We start from the raw sequence: 18,065 nt of genomic DNA on the forward strand, positions 1-18,065 counted from the left end.
AAGAGTTTTCGATAACTTTTTGAGCCTTAGGCCTTTTCCAAATATTATACTCTACGGTTTAAATCAGTTCACTTTACAAAAAATGATGTGTAAGTATTGCGTACGAACAATATTTTTAACGTAATATTTTACACCCTCAATATTTATTAATAATTAATCTAATCGTTAATTAGCATTATTGATGTGAAACTATTTAATTTTGTTACAGTGAGTAAGTTAAGAGAACATTGGGATGAAACGAACAGCAAAGTTATGCAAAGGAAGACCGAATTGGACGCTATGTTGGCCGACAGTCACAGGTACGAAGCTAAGAGGGCTGAAGTAGATACCTGGCTGAATAGAATGGAATCTAGATTGGCGAGAATGGCGCCGGTTGGTAATACAGCTGATGTTCTCGAAGCACAAATGAGGGAGCAAAAGGTAATTTTTTTTACTCTTAGAAGTAGGTTTACGATTCAAGAAAATTTAATTACATGAACAGTGGTGAGCACTTACAGTATGTTTTGTACGCGATTTGAGAATATATTGGCTTCTACTTTCTACCAATTCTAGCACACATTCTCATTATTAGAAAGTTTACTTCAACGTAAAATTAGTAATTGAATAATTTTTCTCTTGCTAGTTTAATTTCTCTCGTTAGTATTTCTATATTATTTAATACTCGAACATATATACATATAATCTTATGCGTACACTAAACTTTTTGTGTCCGTAGTATACTTAATTATATTTTCTTGAAACTCATACTAAAATGATGCTTCAGTATTATAAAATGTTTCCCATAGTAAAATCGTTGGGTTGAACGAAGGCAGCGTGAAGTTACAGCTCTTACAGAACGCCATTAAATTTAAATTAAAAAAAAAAAGGTTTAAAACCAAATTTGGTAATTTCAAATCTTACAAATAGTTCTCCAAATAGAGAATGTCTATTCTACAAAATTACAGGAAACGCGAAAGAAGCCGATAGCACCAAACGCCTAACCAATGTTTTGGCAACCCTTTAGTATCATAAGATTGTGTAAGGTTTAGAACCCTATAATAAAAGGCACTTTTAGAAGAGCTTAATTCACGACTCTCTTAGAGCCCCGTTTAACTTGGAGCTTCCTGAAAAAAGTTTCCAATGAAAGATATGTTTGTAAGTTAGGAGTGTGTGTATAAAGTTTAAACAAAATCATTAAAAATATTATCTTAAGATTTTGCCCTGCTATTTCTAAACCCATCGTGGTAATATTTTTAATTTGTGAAGCTTAACACTCCAATGGGTTCCTTAAAAGAGAATATCCATTCTTCTTTCTTTTTAACGATTGGGTTTCTTTCTATAGAAAGCATTGCTACAGTCTTATCCAAGCACCTGATCCAATCCAGGTCAACAAATGTATGAATTTTTCTTTGAATAAAAGTATCTGCATTAACTTTTAACCAGTTAAGCGCGTTTGACGTGTTTACTCTTTGTGAAAAATACAATAAGAATATTATTTGGTGGGATGTTTCCTTTATCTTACCCATAGAACTGCTAAGTATCTTATACGGAGGGGGTGGAGGGAGTTAGCCAAATGATAAGTGGTTGGTACATGTTTGGTCTCCGCATTAGAGATTGGGGAATTACGCACACAAATAAAAGCTCTCAACCCTTGTGCAATGCCGTTTTTACCTTAGTTAGAGGTTTAGACCTCAGTACGAGCATGATTTCATTTTGCACAGAATTCAAAGCTCTTCTCTTCCTTGTAAAAGCTCTCGCGTCCCTAGTTAACTAGGCAATGCATGCGTGAAGCGATGCAAGATTTTGAATGAGCACAGAATGTTCTGAAATCTCAAGCCCCAGAAATTGCAGAAAAAGTGCTTGCAGTGACTATTATGACGTTGTAAACTTATGGTTGTTTTGTCCTGTGTTTCACGTGTATACACGTCATTGTCTGATTTTAATTCCGCACACTGTGGGTTTTTTTTTTAAAACTAAATTCCACGCTCAACTGGTTAAAGTAGAAAACAAAAAATCCTGTACAACTATTTTTGGGCCCCAATCTTATGCTCAGTTCAAACCAATTTTTTAAAAAAAACAATAACTTAAATAAATGATTCATTATCCTTTAAAAAATTATCAAATCCCAATTTGAAAAACTGTCCATACCACTTTAACTTGGAAAAAATAAATAAAAACTGAGCAAAAGAATTGCGTTGCACTCGAGAGACTGCGCTACGAAATCTTTGGTACCTTGAGACCAGGGGAGATTGTAGCGCAGAAGGAACTGGTAGGGAAAGCCCTCTACCTTCTCAGAAGGGGAGGTTTCACCTACTAGACTCAAGGGAAGGCCTCTTGGTGGCTGCAGTGCCGTGGGGCGTGGGTCCCGTCCCGCCGAGTAAAATCTAATCTAAGCAAAAGAAATTGATAAAACAATTATCAATTCAAGCACATGGTACTTGAATCCCTTTAAGTAATTTGGAGGAATCGAACTGAATTTGAAGGGTTTCCTCGATTTTTGAAGCTTAGTAACCCTCGCTTAACGAAATGCTAAAGTCACGAGGAATTTGGTTTGGCTTAACCTTGGTTACAGGCAGTAAAAAAACAAACGTTTTTTTAAAAACTATTGTATTTTGTTGTTTTGGGGTTACAATAGTTCACTACCGGATACGAAGAGTTGCAGCGCTGGACCTGCCGTTCAATTCAAATTTCGCTGTGCATCTTTATTTAGTTTATTAGTTTCCTAAATGATTTTTAAAAAATACTGCTTCAGAAAGTTTGCTGTTTTGTGTTTGGAGGCGCCACGATAGTTGAGCGGTAAGAGGCGAGGCCCGCAAAGCTAAAATGTATTGTAGTATACTAGATTCGATTCTCATTCTTGGCCTTAGATTTAATTTAATGTTAATTATAAGAACTTTACTGTTAGGTATGTTTGTTAGTCGACTCCGTCCAGGACACCTAATTTGGTAGTTGGGCGTAAAGCCTGCATGATAAAACAGGCCTAACTTTATTATTATTTTTTTTACTTTTATTTTGAATTTGGAATAATCTTATGAAATTATAAAAAATTATGCATTTAATGGGACACGCATTACATTTGAACGGTTCTGTAGAAGGAAGCCCCTCCCAAAAATGCACTTTGATATTTTTTTAAAAAGAATTAGTTTCAAATAAAAACTCTTGAGTTAAGTGCATACGATGAACGTATGCAATTGATATATCATGTTCAGTTACACTTTTAGAGCCGTTTAAAAAATAAAACCTGAAAACTGAAAATTCAATCCAAATTTTTCGATTTTATGTCGCAATCCATTAACCAACAGGATCACCAAATTCAGTCAAATTTGTCAAAAACCAGTTTTTCATACTAGGATCCTCAAATTGTTAACTTTTTAGTGAACAATTCTAATGAGAACACCAGCACGATAACAGTGCTTCTTAATACGTGGTATAAGAGAAGCATCCTATTGATACTTTCAATTAAAGTAAATAGATTCTTTCTGGTTTGGTTGTTTTTAGTTGTTTCCGGCAGGAAGGTATTAACGTTACTGCCTGTTTCCTGTTTTACTTTGATCCCTTTTGCCATTGAGCTCTATTTGAAGCATTCATTAAGCCAGCTGATTACCCGGCAGGTTCTTTCTCTTCTCATTTAGCTGAGGGCACCCTTTGACTTGTTCAATGGAAACGCTAAAGACTCTTCTTCCATCTTCCCTCGCTTCGTCTCTCGTTTAATGAATAGCAGTTCTCAGAAATGATGAATAGGTATTCTCTTTAATAAATATATTTTGAATATATCAATTATTTATCTGCCTCAGATTGATAATTAATTTCTTTTTAAAAAATTCAGTGACAGATCTTTTGTTTTGTTTCACTTAAATATTAAAAAAATAATTATTGGTTGATTTCAATAGAAGTTTATTCAACTGTTTCCGTGACATCCCTTCCTTAATCAAATTTCAAAAGTTGATTTCGAGACTCTGCGCCGTACTGATCACTTTTTCCCCCAAAATGAAGAGGTATTCACGCAGTTCTATTTCGATCCAATGCGTGAGTCTAGTGTTCCTTGTTGCTCTGATTAGTTTATATTTAGTTACGAACATTTTTCTGTACTTAAAACAGGAGGGTTACCGTTTTGGAAAGTGCCAGGGCAAAGTGAATGGACTCGTCCTCGAACTGAGACATTTTCTTTTAATTCAAAAAACATCCAATATTTTTTCTTAGTCACGCTTTGGAACTGCACACTTTTCCTACGTTTTTCTAATGTGCAGTTTCCATGCTTGAAATGCAATTCTGAATGCTACTTATATTTACGATTTCCATTCATTTAACGCAAAACGTTTTCCAGCTGCCCCAAATCTCTTTAAAATTGGTGGAATTCGGAGGATGCCAAATATTGGTGAGTAGTGGATGTTTCCATTATTTGGACTTCAAATCCCATAGTTATTCCATTGCCAAAGCATCTTTTTGGGCGGTGCATTTGTTTTTGTTTTTTTAAATCCAGACCTTTTCTTACATACTATTTTGAAGCCTTGCGAAGTATTTTACACAAACTCTGTTGCACCTTAGTAAAAGCCAACCACTAATTTCCTGTCAGAAAATAAAATGGATTTTCGCCTCTTTGATGCAGGAGCACTGGATTTTATCCATAGCGTTTATTGCTGTTTCGTTTTTGGCGTTCAGCACTGGATCCACTGTATCAAATCAGCTCATAAAATCAAAATTCCTGAAAAATTGGCCAATTAATTTTCCCCAATAAAAATGGATCATTTTAACGGCTTTGTAACCCTCTGTGGCGTGACTAGTGCTGTGAAAGAGCTAGTTTTCAAATCGTAAGTCAGCGCTACCACTGGCTATGTCTAGCGAAGTCGCTCACCTGGGTTCCACATGAAATATAAAGGTTGACTTATTATATCTGTTGATTGGGTGCACAGTCTTAGAAGGCACGTAAGCCTACATGACTCGTTGATAGTAGCTTCCCCCTAGTTCGTTTGACTGAAGATAGGCACGACTTCTGGCTCTCTGCCATTGCCAGGACGTGACAAGAACGAGTCTCCTCTAATTGTGCCTAGGCATTAGGCACTCTCAAGCTGCTTTAGAGGCTGCTTCATAGCCTTGTGAGTTATCGCTGCAGATTCTTAGACAGCTTTGCACATGGCCCCTCCAATCTTCCAGCTTCTTTTCTCTCCAATCCGCTTAGAACATGATGACTAATAATAATCCTACTTTAAGGTTGCTACGCCTGTAGTGTAGGTAGGTTTGTGCAGATATCTTCTTGCCTAATCCTTCCTTTAATCACTCCGCTTGAATATCCTTTTTCGTGCAAATTAGTGAAATTCTTAATTTTCTCAAAAAACACATTATCATCAAGTAGTACAACTTCCTCTCTTCTAATACTAGCGCCTCCTCTTCTCTAGGCAATTCCCACTAAAATAAAATTTACTTTAAAACTTACATCTATTTGTAAGAACTTGCTAACTGTAGTTCTCTGTCTCTCTCTCTAAGGCTCAACAGTCCTTAAAAGGACCAAGGCCTCCACCAGCTAACTGTAGTTACTATGTAAATAAATCCTCGATGGAAAATCATACAAAGAAATTTTGGTTATTGTTACAGTCGTTTCATGCAGAACTTCACCAATACAAACATCATATTGAACTATTCAATCAATTGACGCAAAAGTTAATAGCAGTCTACCAGCAAGATGATACCACTAAAGTAAAGAAAACAACTGAATTAATTAACCAAAGATACAATGAGTTAAATACCAGGTAATTGGATGTTTTTTTTAAATAATTTATTACTCATCTTTCAGTCTTCGACATTACGTTATGGTGGAAATTTATTTTAAAAATGTTAGTTTTGATATAGTCCCTTATACTACTTCAATTTTATTTTTCGATTTATCAATAATTGTTGCATCGAGTGCTTTTTTTATCTTTAAATAAATAATTACTAAACATCATCTAGTATCAGTTTCTGCATGTTTTAATCCTCTGAAGTGAATATATTTGTCATCAGTCCAAGGGAATAACGCTGTTGAAATAGCATCTGATTGATTCTATTCAGTTATTTATGTGATGTTAAGTGGAACTGTTTTTGACATCATATCAACAGCATGTAATAGCCAACAATTTCATTTTATTATTGTTCCTGTATTTCTGTAAAATAAATTATTAATTTGATGAGTTCAAAATTTTGTAACGAACAGTAAATAGAAGTGGGGTAGGATATTTTTGCTTCTCTTACTAGTTTATAAACGAATCTATTGCGTTCAGTCAAATTCCCTAAATTGGATTATTAATTTTTTTGGAGATTGAATCTAGCCTGAATGAGGGGATTCCAGGGGTGCCCTGCCTTCACGAACAATATGGTTGAGGAGAGATATTGGCCTTAGTCAAATAAAGAATTGAAAGTGGTTAATGTTAGCTAGTGGACAGTTGGTTTAATTATTATTGACCCTTGCTAATCGATTATCCTTGCGAATATTGAGAAGCAGTCAATAAAATTTTGTAGACATATTTCTTTTTATACCGACGTTTTGGCAAATTTATTGCCTTATTCAGAGTATTATAAATTTGAAGAGTTGTATGTTCATCATACAACTACATATTATTATTATTTAAGGCGCGTCAACATCTAAGGTTATTGGCGCCCGGAGCTTTTTTCAGTGCACTGCCGGCCTCTGGACAGTGTTCTCTCGTTACAGACAACACTGTCCATCACCGGACAGTGAGCTGTAAGAAGCTCCTAGGAAGAGAAAATCTAACGGTCAGCTGCTGGATTCGAACCCGGGACCTCCGCGTGGGAGTCCAGTATGCTAACATCATAGCTAATCCCTTCCCTCATACAACTACATCATCATAACTGTTGTCATACAGTTATGATAACAATAGTAAACTGTTCAACAGTTGTGATACGTAATGAAGTACAAAAAGAAATTTATTTACAAACATTTTTAACAGTTCTCCAATATTCCCAAGGATAATCTAGCGAATATGCCAACCCGAGTAGATTTTGTACGGTACTTGTTATTAGAATCTAATTGATTAGATTGATGAACTCGCTTTTAAAGGATTGATATGGCAATGACTTATTAGTTATTCCCATTTAGATTTTGGCATTATTTCCGCTAGCTAACTGAGGTACATTATGAACCATAATTAAATTTTGTGGCAAGCTCAGAAACGCGGTGCTTGTTTGACATGTGATAGCTAAATTATTTTCAAATAACAGAAGTATGAATACACATATATTATGCTCCAGACGTGAAATACTTAAAGAAGGTGGGACTTATCCCTCTAATGGAAATCCTTCATCTTTAAGCAGCTTACTGCATTAGTAAGCTTGAGAAGTGCTTAACTCATCGTGCTTCTAGATCGTATAATAAATATTTAAATTCCATTAATAGTTACAGATCAATATTGCAGACTAGCAAGCTTTGAAAGATTTATAAGAAAATCAATACTTAATAATTAATTTAAGGATTTATTAATTTGTAATCAACATTTTTCAGTAAAATATTTGTTCGCTTACGGTTTTTATTGTAAAAATCTCTTAATTTTTTCCAGAAATATACAGTGACTCCCATTAATATTGGGACAGTACATACAGAAGTTAAAAATTGACGAAAATTAAAAGTGGCACCCATTTATTCAAATTTTTATAAATTCATTTCATTTTATAATTACTATTAATTAAATAAAAACTATTTAAATAATTACATAAAAATGTTTTGGTAGATTAAAAAATATATATATTATAATAAGTGCAAATTCTACCTCTCATAAATATTGGGACACTATTATAATTTATAGTTTGTCCAAGGTTTTGCCCGAATATTTATACAATTTGTAAATATTTACCTTAAGCATATATTCAATATGAAATTAATAATTAAATTAGTTTATATAAATCAAGCCAGGTGTAACATGTCGCGCAAAAATACAAATACAACGATTGAACAAAGAAAAATTGTAATTTCTATGCACAAAGACAAAAAAAAAAGTGTTAGAGGGACAGAAAAACTGATCGGACCTAAAAAATCTAACGCGTGGAACATCATTCAGCGTTACCAAAAAGAAAAAAGAATTGTTTCAACCCCACAAAAAGGCCGTCCTCAACTGCTCTCTGAGAGAGAGCAGCAGAGAGCAGCGTTATATATTAAAAGAATTAGAAAAGATCACCGACTTAGTGCTCCAAAACTTCAATGTGAAATTTTTGACATGTTTAGAAAGCAAAATAGGGGCAGAAACTGTTCGAAGAGTGCTAAGAAAACTCGACTATCATGGTAGAATAGCCTGGAAGAATCCTTTTGTCAGTAAGATAAATCGTGTTAAGAGAGTGAAATTTGCCGAAAAATGTTTTAATGGAAATAGTGACTTTTGGAATGATATACTCTAGCGATGAATCAAAATTTAATGTTTTTCAGTCAGATGGAAGGGTTATGGTCTGGAGGAAAGCGAATGCTGAGCTCGAAAAGAAGAATTTACAGCCAACATTAAAGGGTTTTAAAGCTCCACCTCCGGGTGGAGGTGGGTCAGTTATGGTTTGGGGCTGGATGTCCGCATCAGGATTTGGAGAATTAATGTTTGTTGATGGAGTGATGGACAAAATAGTTTATAGTAATATATTAAAAAATAATTTGGAAAAAGTGCCGAAAAATTGGGTATTTTAGGGTCTTCTAAATTCTACCAAGATAACGACCCCAAACCTACGGCTTGGGTGATACGTCAGTGACTGTTATACAATTGCCCAAAAGTTTTCCAAACCTCTCCGCAGTCACCAGATCCTAATCCTATTGAATATTTATGGCAATATTTAGCTAGTGCTTTAAGCAAACGAGTAATATCTAACAAAAATGAATTAAAACTATGTTTCCTGGAAGAATGGGAAAAAAACACCACCTGAATTAACCAAAAACTTGTTTCATCCATGCCTGATCGTTAGAGGGCTATTGTAAGTCAAAAAGCAATTATTAAATTATTACCAACCAAATATTAAATAGTATGAGATTTTAATATTGAACGTTTAAACACTAGCACTTCTGGTGTCCCAATATTTTTGAGAGCCTTATTTTACACTTTTTCAAAAAGTGCTACCTAACAGTTTGGAATTTCATCGATTTATACTTATATATAATTTCCACAGATGTTGCTAATGTAATTTAAAAAAAAAAAAATCCCAAACTTTTGTATGTTGTTTTCATTTTCCTTTTAAATCATTTTGTAATAGGTGTCCCAATATTAATGGGAGTCACTGTATGTTCGATTCTTTTGATAGGTTAATAAAATATACTTAGTTAGGTATACTTTGTTACGGAATTCGTTGAACTTGCAAAGAGTTAACATTTTGTTTTGGTAAAAAGAAACGTACATTTAATTTTTATTACTGATTTGAGAATTCACACAACACCAATATAAACTATTTTTGTACCCTGAATAAAAGTAATTAAATAGTCTAAACTTTGGCAAAACCACTTATGTTTTCTTTTTGATAGAAACTTAGTGGCTAAGAGAAGAATTAAGTGGCTTCTAGTTAGTATTAAATTATTTTCTGTTGAAAATTTCTTTTTTAAAATGTGCTCTTTACGAGAGTTTAATTTATGTTTTCAGCATAATAAATCGTGGCAAGGGCTTACACTCTGCAATAAATTCACTACATAATTTTGACCGTTCGCTAGAGAAGTTTTTGGCTTGGTTGAGTGAAGTGGAATCGGGCTTAGAAGCTGTGGAAGCGGAGGCGGATAGGGAAGGCAAACCCGGGCACCAGCTCAAGGTAAGTAACTAAACTGAGATGAACTTGTGCTTTGCTGTTGCAGAGAAAAGTTGGTTATTTAATTAATGCCACTAAAGAGTATTATTTATTTATGTTTATTTTTAATTTTTAATTAAATTTCTTATTATTTTGGTGGATTATCTGAAGGGATTCATGAAAAATTAAATAGATTTAAATTTAATCTGATCTAAAATATCAGATTAAAATAATAATTTAACGAGATAATAAAAAAAGGTCCGTTAATACAACTCTTTTGGTTTTTTCTTTCTTAAGGTTGAATTATAATCTTTGTTGAGCTAATCATCCTAAATCTGTGAGAGCTCATGGCTTGCAATTTTGTTGTCCTTCTGAACAGAATCTAAACCTTTGTGCCCGGCAACAACTAAATCTTTCGCTGTTCTAGGTCCCCCAGGATCCACCTTATACAGTACGCTTTTACAGAACGGTTTTAGGGCAGCCGGTTTGTATTGCCCTTATAATTCAGATATTAGACCCAACTTAAAATGGCAAAGCCTAAGGAAGTGAACTTTAGAGAAATGGCAAGCTGTTGCCGGCACCTTTTATGCTAAACGCCGGCACTGCTCCTGGAGCCATCCGTGAAAGTCGAAATCTCGTGGTGGGTTGTACTTCAGCGTTATAATTGACCTGAAATCATCACTAGAAGTTTCAGATCTTTTCAATATATACGGTTGAGATATTTTTTCCTATCTTCGTTTAGCATTCCGTATCTTTAAATAAGACAAAGGTAACAGGTGCTAATTGGTCAGACAGACTAATTCAGGGGCAGAAGTCCACCCAGAAGTATCTCTAAGGCCACCCTGGGGGTGGAGCTAAGGGCCTCAAGCATGCAATCCTCTGGACCGTGCTTAGCCCCATTTTAACTAATCTTCTTTCTGTTTAGTGCTGCCAGATGAAAGATTAGTCTTTTCTTGTAATAATTAAAAATAGATAAATATAAATGAGGAAATTAAAAATATTTTGAAGGCAATTAAAAAGATGGTTTTTTGTAAAACTTAGGAAAATATTATTTCGGAGAACTTAACTCTGGATACGTCCATCTATATATCAGCACATTCTCTAGAACCCCAGAAACTTGTTTAATGCTAGATGAAATTGTATTTATCGGAAATCGCATTCAGTGATACAACCCCCATAAAGACTAGCTAGTTTACTCAATATTACAAAGTTAATTCTGAGTATGAGACATACTGTTTGTAAAATAAAAGATATTTTCAATGAAATTTGGGCTAAGATTACATAAAAAATAATTTTACAGACCGTCATCTTTATCATCTTGCGTATTGAAGTCACTCAAAAGAATATTAAAACGAACTTGAAGTTTGGAATATTATAGCAAACTTCCAATTAGCTGGTTTGGTTTTCGAAGGGCAAAGTCTGCCTTGGATGCCGTTTGTGAAATTGGTTACTGATGTTTGGCTTAGCCTTTCCTATGATTACACCACCTTGACGATTTTTCTGGGTATAATCGGTGCTTAAGACAATGTGTGGGCTTTCAATATTGAACAAATTGGATATTATCTTATTTCGCTACAAAATTGGCCCAATTATTATCTTACTGAGACATTTTTTTTGAAGATGTATAAATGTTAAAAGTTTTGGATTATATTTTTAGTAAGTGCTGAATTTTAGAGAATATAGGACAAAAAAAGTTTAGGCTCTTTACTATATTTGTTTCTCCGTTCGTTAAATTTGAGGTTTGCTGTTGGATAGTTTGTTATGGTATACTTTTTTACTAAAATTAATCTCAGGGCATAAAATAAAAACAAACTAATTTATTTTTAATCTTGTATCCTTGCAAAATCTCATTGCCAAAACTAAAACGTTACAGGAGACAAGGTAAACTTCAGACTCTGCTGGACATTGTCTAAATTACGAGTTTTCAAAACAACCCTAGATGGCACTACAGTCCATTGAAACTTATAAAAACACCTTGAGAGATTTACTACTCTTTTGTGGATCTATCAGATAAACCGGTAAACCATCGTGTTCACAATTTCGGGTTTACAAGGTTTTGCAAGTATACAGCCGCTCTCTTAAAATGAATATAAAGGCTGGAGTAGAGTTAAATTAAATGAAACCCAATTTCTAGATATTTAACCTATTAATATTTCTAGTATTTTCTTTTTTATGTTGTTATCTTAATAATTTGTTCATTATTATTGAAATATCACAGAATATTCACGTATTATTAATTAATGGAAGCACATTTGTAAGCTCGTAGTGGGAAGTCTGGTCTCTCCAGGTTTCTGTATTTCTTTCTGCACCCTTTTGTCACCCCTAACTCTATAAGAAGCACCTTTGAAGAGGGCATTATTTTACATTTAATATACATATATATAATATTAATAGCATCAGTGGCTTACGCCTTATTTAATTTTTATTTTTGGAAATGCTATTCTAGGTATTTCGGAGAGGTGGTTATCCGCCCAATTGGATAAATATCTCTGAAAGAACTATTCAATTTATTAATTTATAATTAATGTTTACTTAGATTACAAAAGCTTTATTTAAATATCCGATTTTGACTCCGATAATTTTTTTCATGCTTTGTAGTTTGAGGTTCTCTCACTCTAAGCAGCACTTTGCCGAAGTTTAAAGAAACTTTCTAAAGTTGGACAATAGAGCGTTGCACTTGTATCTGCTTTTAATCATTTTGCGTTCTGAAGTTTTAATTTTTTGTTTTAAAATTATTTTTGTAAGAAAATTCGGGCCACTTTTACTGATACATAAGTTTAAAAGGCTTACATTAATTAAACAAGTGGATTATACTATCAGGTTTTACTAAAAATCAATACTTCACCAGGATAAACGGTGGTGCTACCTAGTGGTAAGTTACGTCAGTAAAAGTGCTGTCGGAGAGCAGCACTGTTTCAGCTAAGGCGGTAGTTCCCTAATCAGCCTCATATTTAGCGGCAAGTTTGCTGTAAGAAATTATTTATTGTAATTGTTATAATTGTTATTTAATTCTGGTTGACAAAAATAAATATCTGAATTATAAAACTTGTACACTTTAACCAATTTATTTATTTAGAGAATCTTAAAATTCCGGGTTACTGAAGCAAAGAATTTTGCGGATCGTTGGAAAGAGTTGTAATTAGTAAGGTCGATAAGGTGAAGAATTCAAAACCTAGCAATTTGTTTTTGCAGTAGAGTTATTCAGAGCCCTCTTCAGTTGGCTAGAATTCTCAAAGAGAACAATTGGCCTTAACCTGGACAAGCTGTATACTTCCTGCCCATTTCTTGCTTAATGGGTTTCACAACTATTCAAGTGTTTAGACAGTGTTTTCACCGAATAATGAGCGAAGTTGTGAGGTACTACTGCTGATTTTTTTAAGGCTGCTATTAAACCCAACTTAGAGATTCATTCATTCAACTTATTAAATTGTTGTAAACATATGTTATAAAGGCATATTATCTATTTTTTGTCCTTGGAGAATCTTGAAAAACTTATTTAAACGGCTCATTGTTTAAGGGCCTCTGAAGATTTAGATTGAATCAAGATACGATTTCATTGGCGTACTTCTCTAACATAGTTCCAATTATTTTCTTCAATCTTCCCATTTAGACTATTGCCTTGAAAGGCTTTGTGATTCACAGATTTCTGTTCAACTTTTACTAAGGAAAATTGATTTTCCGAGAGCTCTAAAACGTGGAGTTTTCAGTTTTTCTAATTTCAACAAGTTCATTCTGTTACCGGCTAAGTCAAAACCCCGGAAATTCATTAGTAGAGTTCCAAGAGCGCAGTCCCAGTCATACAATGTTCGTCATCGTGTTAGAAGCACACTCTCCAAAACCAGCACAAGGATGGCGCTATATCGTTACGATACTTAGCATATTAACCTTTGTCTCGTCATATTTAAAAAAAAAATAGCCAGGTCTCAAGTTATTTAATAAAAGTGGGCAGCGATAATCATAGACATAAACGTGGGTAACGAGAAAATCGTACAGATGGGAAGGCGATAGGTGTAGGCTGAGAGGTTCGACTAAAAGGAGAAAACTAGTGCATGTTTCAAATATATCTGGACGCACGTATAAGCTAGGTTGGCTGTACGAAGCCTAAAACTCAGGAAAGAGATGCTGCCTGCAAACTGCCTAAAACCGTATGTGGCGGCAGCACTCTAAAGAATTCAACTCCCATATGGGACTATATATTTTCTTCTATTTTATACATATGATAATTAGGTAAATCTTTACAATAGCTCCCCAGAGGCGTGGCCTAATTCGAAGTGATTCTGATTCGCTGTTACTATAGAACCCGCCATATTCAAATATAAATATAAAACTATTTATTTATTTTATATTCACACTTAAATCTAGCGGGTTATATGGTAGCACCGAATCAGAATAACTTCGAATTCTTTATTTATTTCTTAATGGGGGGCTTCGCCCCCCACACCCCCTGATTTTTTCTTCCCCCCATACCCCCTCCTAACCCACCTAATCACCCTCAATTTTTTAATTTTTGTCACAACATTCATTACAATAATTACACAGAACAACACAAAAGAAACTACCTTATTCTGTGGAGTCCTTTTCCTGAGGAGGGTATACTTGTCGAACTCCATTCTTACTCACACTACAATCATGCTTTAATTTAAAAAAACCCGCAAATTTAAAACGCTCATACTCATAAAGTTACAAAAAAACGGCACCTCCGGTCACATACAGAACACTCGCGGGAACTATTAATACATTAATCAGGAAGCAGTTGCTATGCAGTATGTGTACTGCGCATGCGCGCTAAACATAAGCGCTACGAAATTCGCACCATCCGCACATTGACGGGAAGTAGTTTTTATTTTCCCCGGTAGGTGCTCTGCACTACCCACACCCTAAAAAAAACAGGCCACGCCTCTGGGGAGCTATTGTAAAGATTAGCCGATAATTATTATTTTCTGTTTATAATAATGTTAAATAAATAAGATTTAGGCAGTTCGATTCAGCATTTGAAAGAAGTAACGCCTTGTTTTTATTAAGTGTAATCACTTTCCATAACTGTAGTATAGAGACACTACACCGTAAAACAAAAGAGAAGTCCCAAAGAAAGCAGTCTACAAGAGCACTTTCCTGCTTGTTCCAGAGAGTCCTGGACCCTCACTGACAAGCATAAAAGAAAAACCCTAGCGCAATGGAGATGAGATTCCTAAGGAAACTGAAGAAAAATTAAGACCGAAAACGACCGAATCAGGAATGCCGTAATCAGCAGCAATTTGAAACTGAAATATGCCGAAGAAATTATCGAAGAGAACCGACTGATATAGTACGGCCTTGTGGCCTTATTATTGTTATCAGAATAACAGAAAATCGTCAGAACGCGAGGATTGCTTACGAGACCATGGTGGAAGGAAAGAGAGATCAAGAAGTAGACCACAGGAAACTTGGAATGTCAGTCCATGCGAAATGTTTATGAGAAAGGGTTCGGATTGGCGGTCCTAAACAACTGGCTGACCGGGACACATGGATGCAACTCCATAAAGAACCTCACACTGTGCTGGTGGTCGAGTGATGTTGACCAAGAAGAAGGAAATCGTCCGTTCGAGCGAGCACCTGATCAGTTTCTGAGTTTTCTGCTGTATTGATCTAAAAAAAACTGTCAAACTACACTTTCGCTGAGTCATTTAACATTGCTGAGACTTGGGTTCAAGGAATAAAATGTCAGCATATATGCCTCTTGATTTAAGTTCTTCTAGTTTGGCCACATATCCCCATCATCTTTAAATGTCAAACCCGTATGTCAAGTGGAACAAATCCAGCATTAACTTTCTCCAACACTTTTTTTTAAATGTGCTTTTCGCTTTAGCTGTAGTTCTTTAATTTTCTAGAACGCTCATCCAAAGAATTTCCTTTATCCAAGTGTAGAACTTGGATACAGTCTTAATTAAAATAACAATAGCTACATGTATAGTTACTTTAGAAGAGTAATAGTTCATCGAAGATTTATAGTACAAGATAGAGAGGTGTATACAAGGTTTTTGTTTGCAAGATATTAATAATCGTGGTTGATGTATTTAGACAAATAATTTAAAAGGTTATATTATTATTTCTTTGTGTAATTAATGTAACGCGAGAAAAGATGTGATACAAAGCTGCTTGTACAAGTTCTTCCTTTAACCATTTCAACAACCAACACCTTCTTACAACTGATTTGGGTTAATTATTTTATTTTTTTACATAAATTTATATGGCGTTGTAGTATACACGTCCTTTCTAGAAAAGCGAAAGCGAAGCTTCACATATATAAGACCCTGATAAGACCGGTAGTGCTTTATGGAAGCGAATTCTGGGTTCTGACCCAAGAGATCCAGACAGCCTTGAGAGTGTGGGAAAAGAAAGTATTGAGGAAGATATATGATCCTGTGAACGAGGGAGGATGATGGAAAATCCGCACCAACTTAGAACTGCTTACCCTTTAGGGAGAAACAGACATCGTTCAATGTATTAAAAAAGGAAGATTAAGTTGGTTAGGACATGTGGAGAGGATGGTGGATAACCGTATCCCTAAACGCCTTTTATATGGAAGGCCCGGAGGTAGGCCAAGAATGAGATGGCTTGATGACGTCGAGGGAATTTGAGGAAAATGGTTGTGCGAAGGTGGAGACTGAAGGCCTCTATCAAGAGCCTTCAGTCTCCACCTTTGCACAGAGAGCTTTGGTTGAGGGGACCCTGGTCCTTTTAGGACTGTAGCGCCGAAGAGGAAGGAAGAAAGTTCACTATGATGACTTGATGACGTCGAGGGGAATTTGAGGAAAATGGTTATGCGAAGGTGGAGACTGAAGGCTCTTGATAGAGCTCAGTGGAGAGCTTTGGTTGAGGAGACCCTGGTCCTTTTAGGACTGTAGCGCCGAAGAGGAGTTGGAGGAAGTAGTTATTATCAATTTGATTGAATGCACTTGACGCAGAGTACCCAAGGTTTCGGCCTCTGTCAGCCAATCTTCAGCTGGTTAAATTTATTAGTTTTCTAACTAAGAAAGAGAAAGTTTAGCCTCTTCTAATTCTCCAAAACCACTCAAACTTCTAAGAAAAGATGTTAAAGTCTTCTCAAGTAATTGTAAACATCTAGGCTTGGCCACTGTTAGTGGAATGCGGTTAGATGGAAAAGTTAAAAGTGTGCTACATTAGAGTTGTGTTTATTTACATTAAAGTTTAGAAAATGGTTATTTACGTATATTTTATTTAAGTTAAAAATAAGAAACAAATTGAATGTGAGTGAGTTGTAATGTTTATAAGAAAGTTTTTGAAGGGAGTTGGTGACAGTGTGGCCACTTAGTTAGCAAAGCGTGGAGTATAGGAAAAGTTTTGAGTAGGTCAACTGTGAACCTCAAGAGAGCACTTAATACTTTACACTTTAATGTTTAGTGAAGGGGGCGGCGAGTTGGCGGCGGCGAAGAGGTGGTTTAGTTGGCCCATTTCACTACACCACTGCCTCCACACTAACACACCTCAGAACTACAAAGCCGCTAACGCTAGTCCATTGCTGTCATATTTAGTGCTCATTTCACGTTTATAGTTAATGTATATTATCTATTCGCCATCTCCATTTTACTAACGGGATGAAGAGGGGCTCTTAGTGACGTAGGCTCTCCAAACTAAATATGTAGAACATTATTCTTTCTATAAATTGTCCAAATATTTTCCTGGAAATTCGAAATTGCAGTATTACAGTATCAATAGGCTTTCCGTGGACTAAGCCTTACAACAAGGAGGGTGCTTGGGCTGGATCAACACACGGCAATAAAGTTTAAGTTTTCTTAAGCAGTCCGCTTTTATCCTTTCATTTCAGTAATTGCAGATTTGTTTACTTATTGCTTATAAGTAAAGTAATCGCCTATTTTTTCAGGCGGGGCTTAACGTCCAACTCTACCAATTAGGTGTCATGGACGGAGGCGACTAGCAAACATACTTTACTGTAAATTTATTTTATTAACCATTAATAAAATCCAAGGCCTAAGACCGGGAATCGAACCCAGTACCACAATACATATTAGCTTTACAGGTCTCGCCTCTAACCGCTCGGCTACCGTGGCGCCTTAATTATTGCTTATCTTTAAACTTACTCCTTTTGAACTTTGGGCTTTTATTTTCACTAAGTTGCTTAATCTAATCTAGTCTAATCTAAGGGTGAACGATTTCAAGTAATTTCAATAACATGCATATTTTTGCAGAAAAACAGCACCAAACATGCAGTTTTTTCCCTTTTCCGTATTAGTCATTTCTTTATCACGTAGAAAGTGGTATTTAAAATAGTGAAGAATCTTTTAAAATTAGTACTACTAAGGAAGCGACTAGCTCAGTGAATAGCATATACTGGATTGACA

At 35.2% G+C, this 18,065-nt stretch overlaps 1 protein-coding gene across 10 annotated transcripts in view; it reads left to right on the top strand.

Annotated features, from left to right (window-relative positions):
* Nucleotides 1-18,065, top strand: part of LOC141448166 (dystrophin, isoforms A/C/F/G/H-like) — an 898,384-nt gene that overhangs the window by 599,788 nt on the left and 280,531 nt on the right. For all 10 annotated transcript variants that reach the window (XM_074116317.1, XM_074116303.1, XM_074116369.1 and 7 more), the window contains 3 exons: nt 209-420; nt 5,569-5,723; nt 9,567-9,729. In XM_074116317.1, coding sequence (XP_073972418.1) covers nt 209-420; nt 5,569-5,723; nt 9,567-9,729 — 530 coding nt within the window. The remainder of the gene's footprint in view (nt 1-208; nt 421-5,568; nt 5,724-9,566; nt 9,730-18,065) is intronic.

Source organism: Rhodnius prolixus, unplaced genomic scaffold, assembly GCF_049639745.1.
Source record: "Rhodnius prolixus isolate KJV_2025 unplaced genomic scaffold, Rpr scaffold_1, whole genome shotgun sequence".
Lineage (NCBI taxonomy): Eukaryota > Metazoa > Arthropoda > Insecta > Hemiptera > Reduviidae > Rhodnius > Rhodnius prolixus.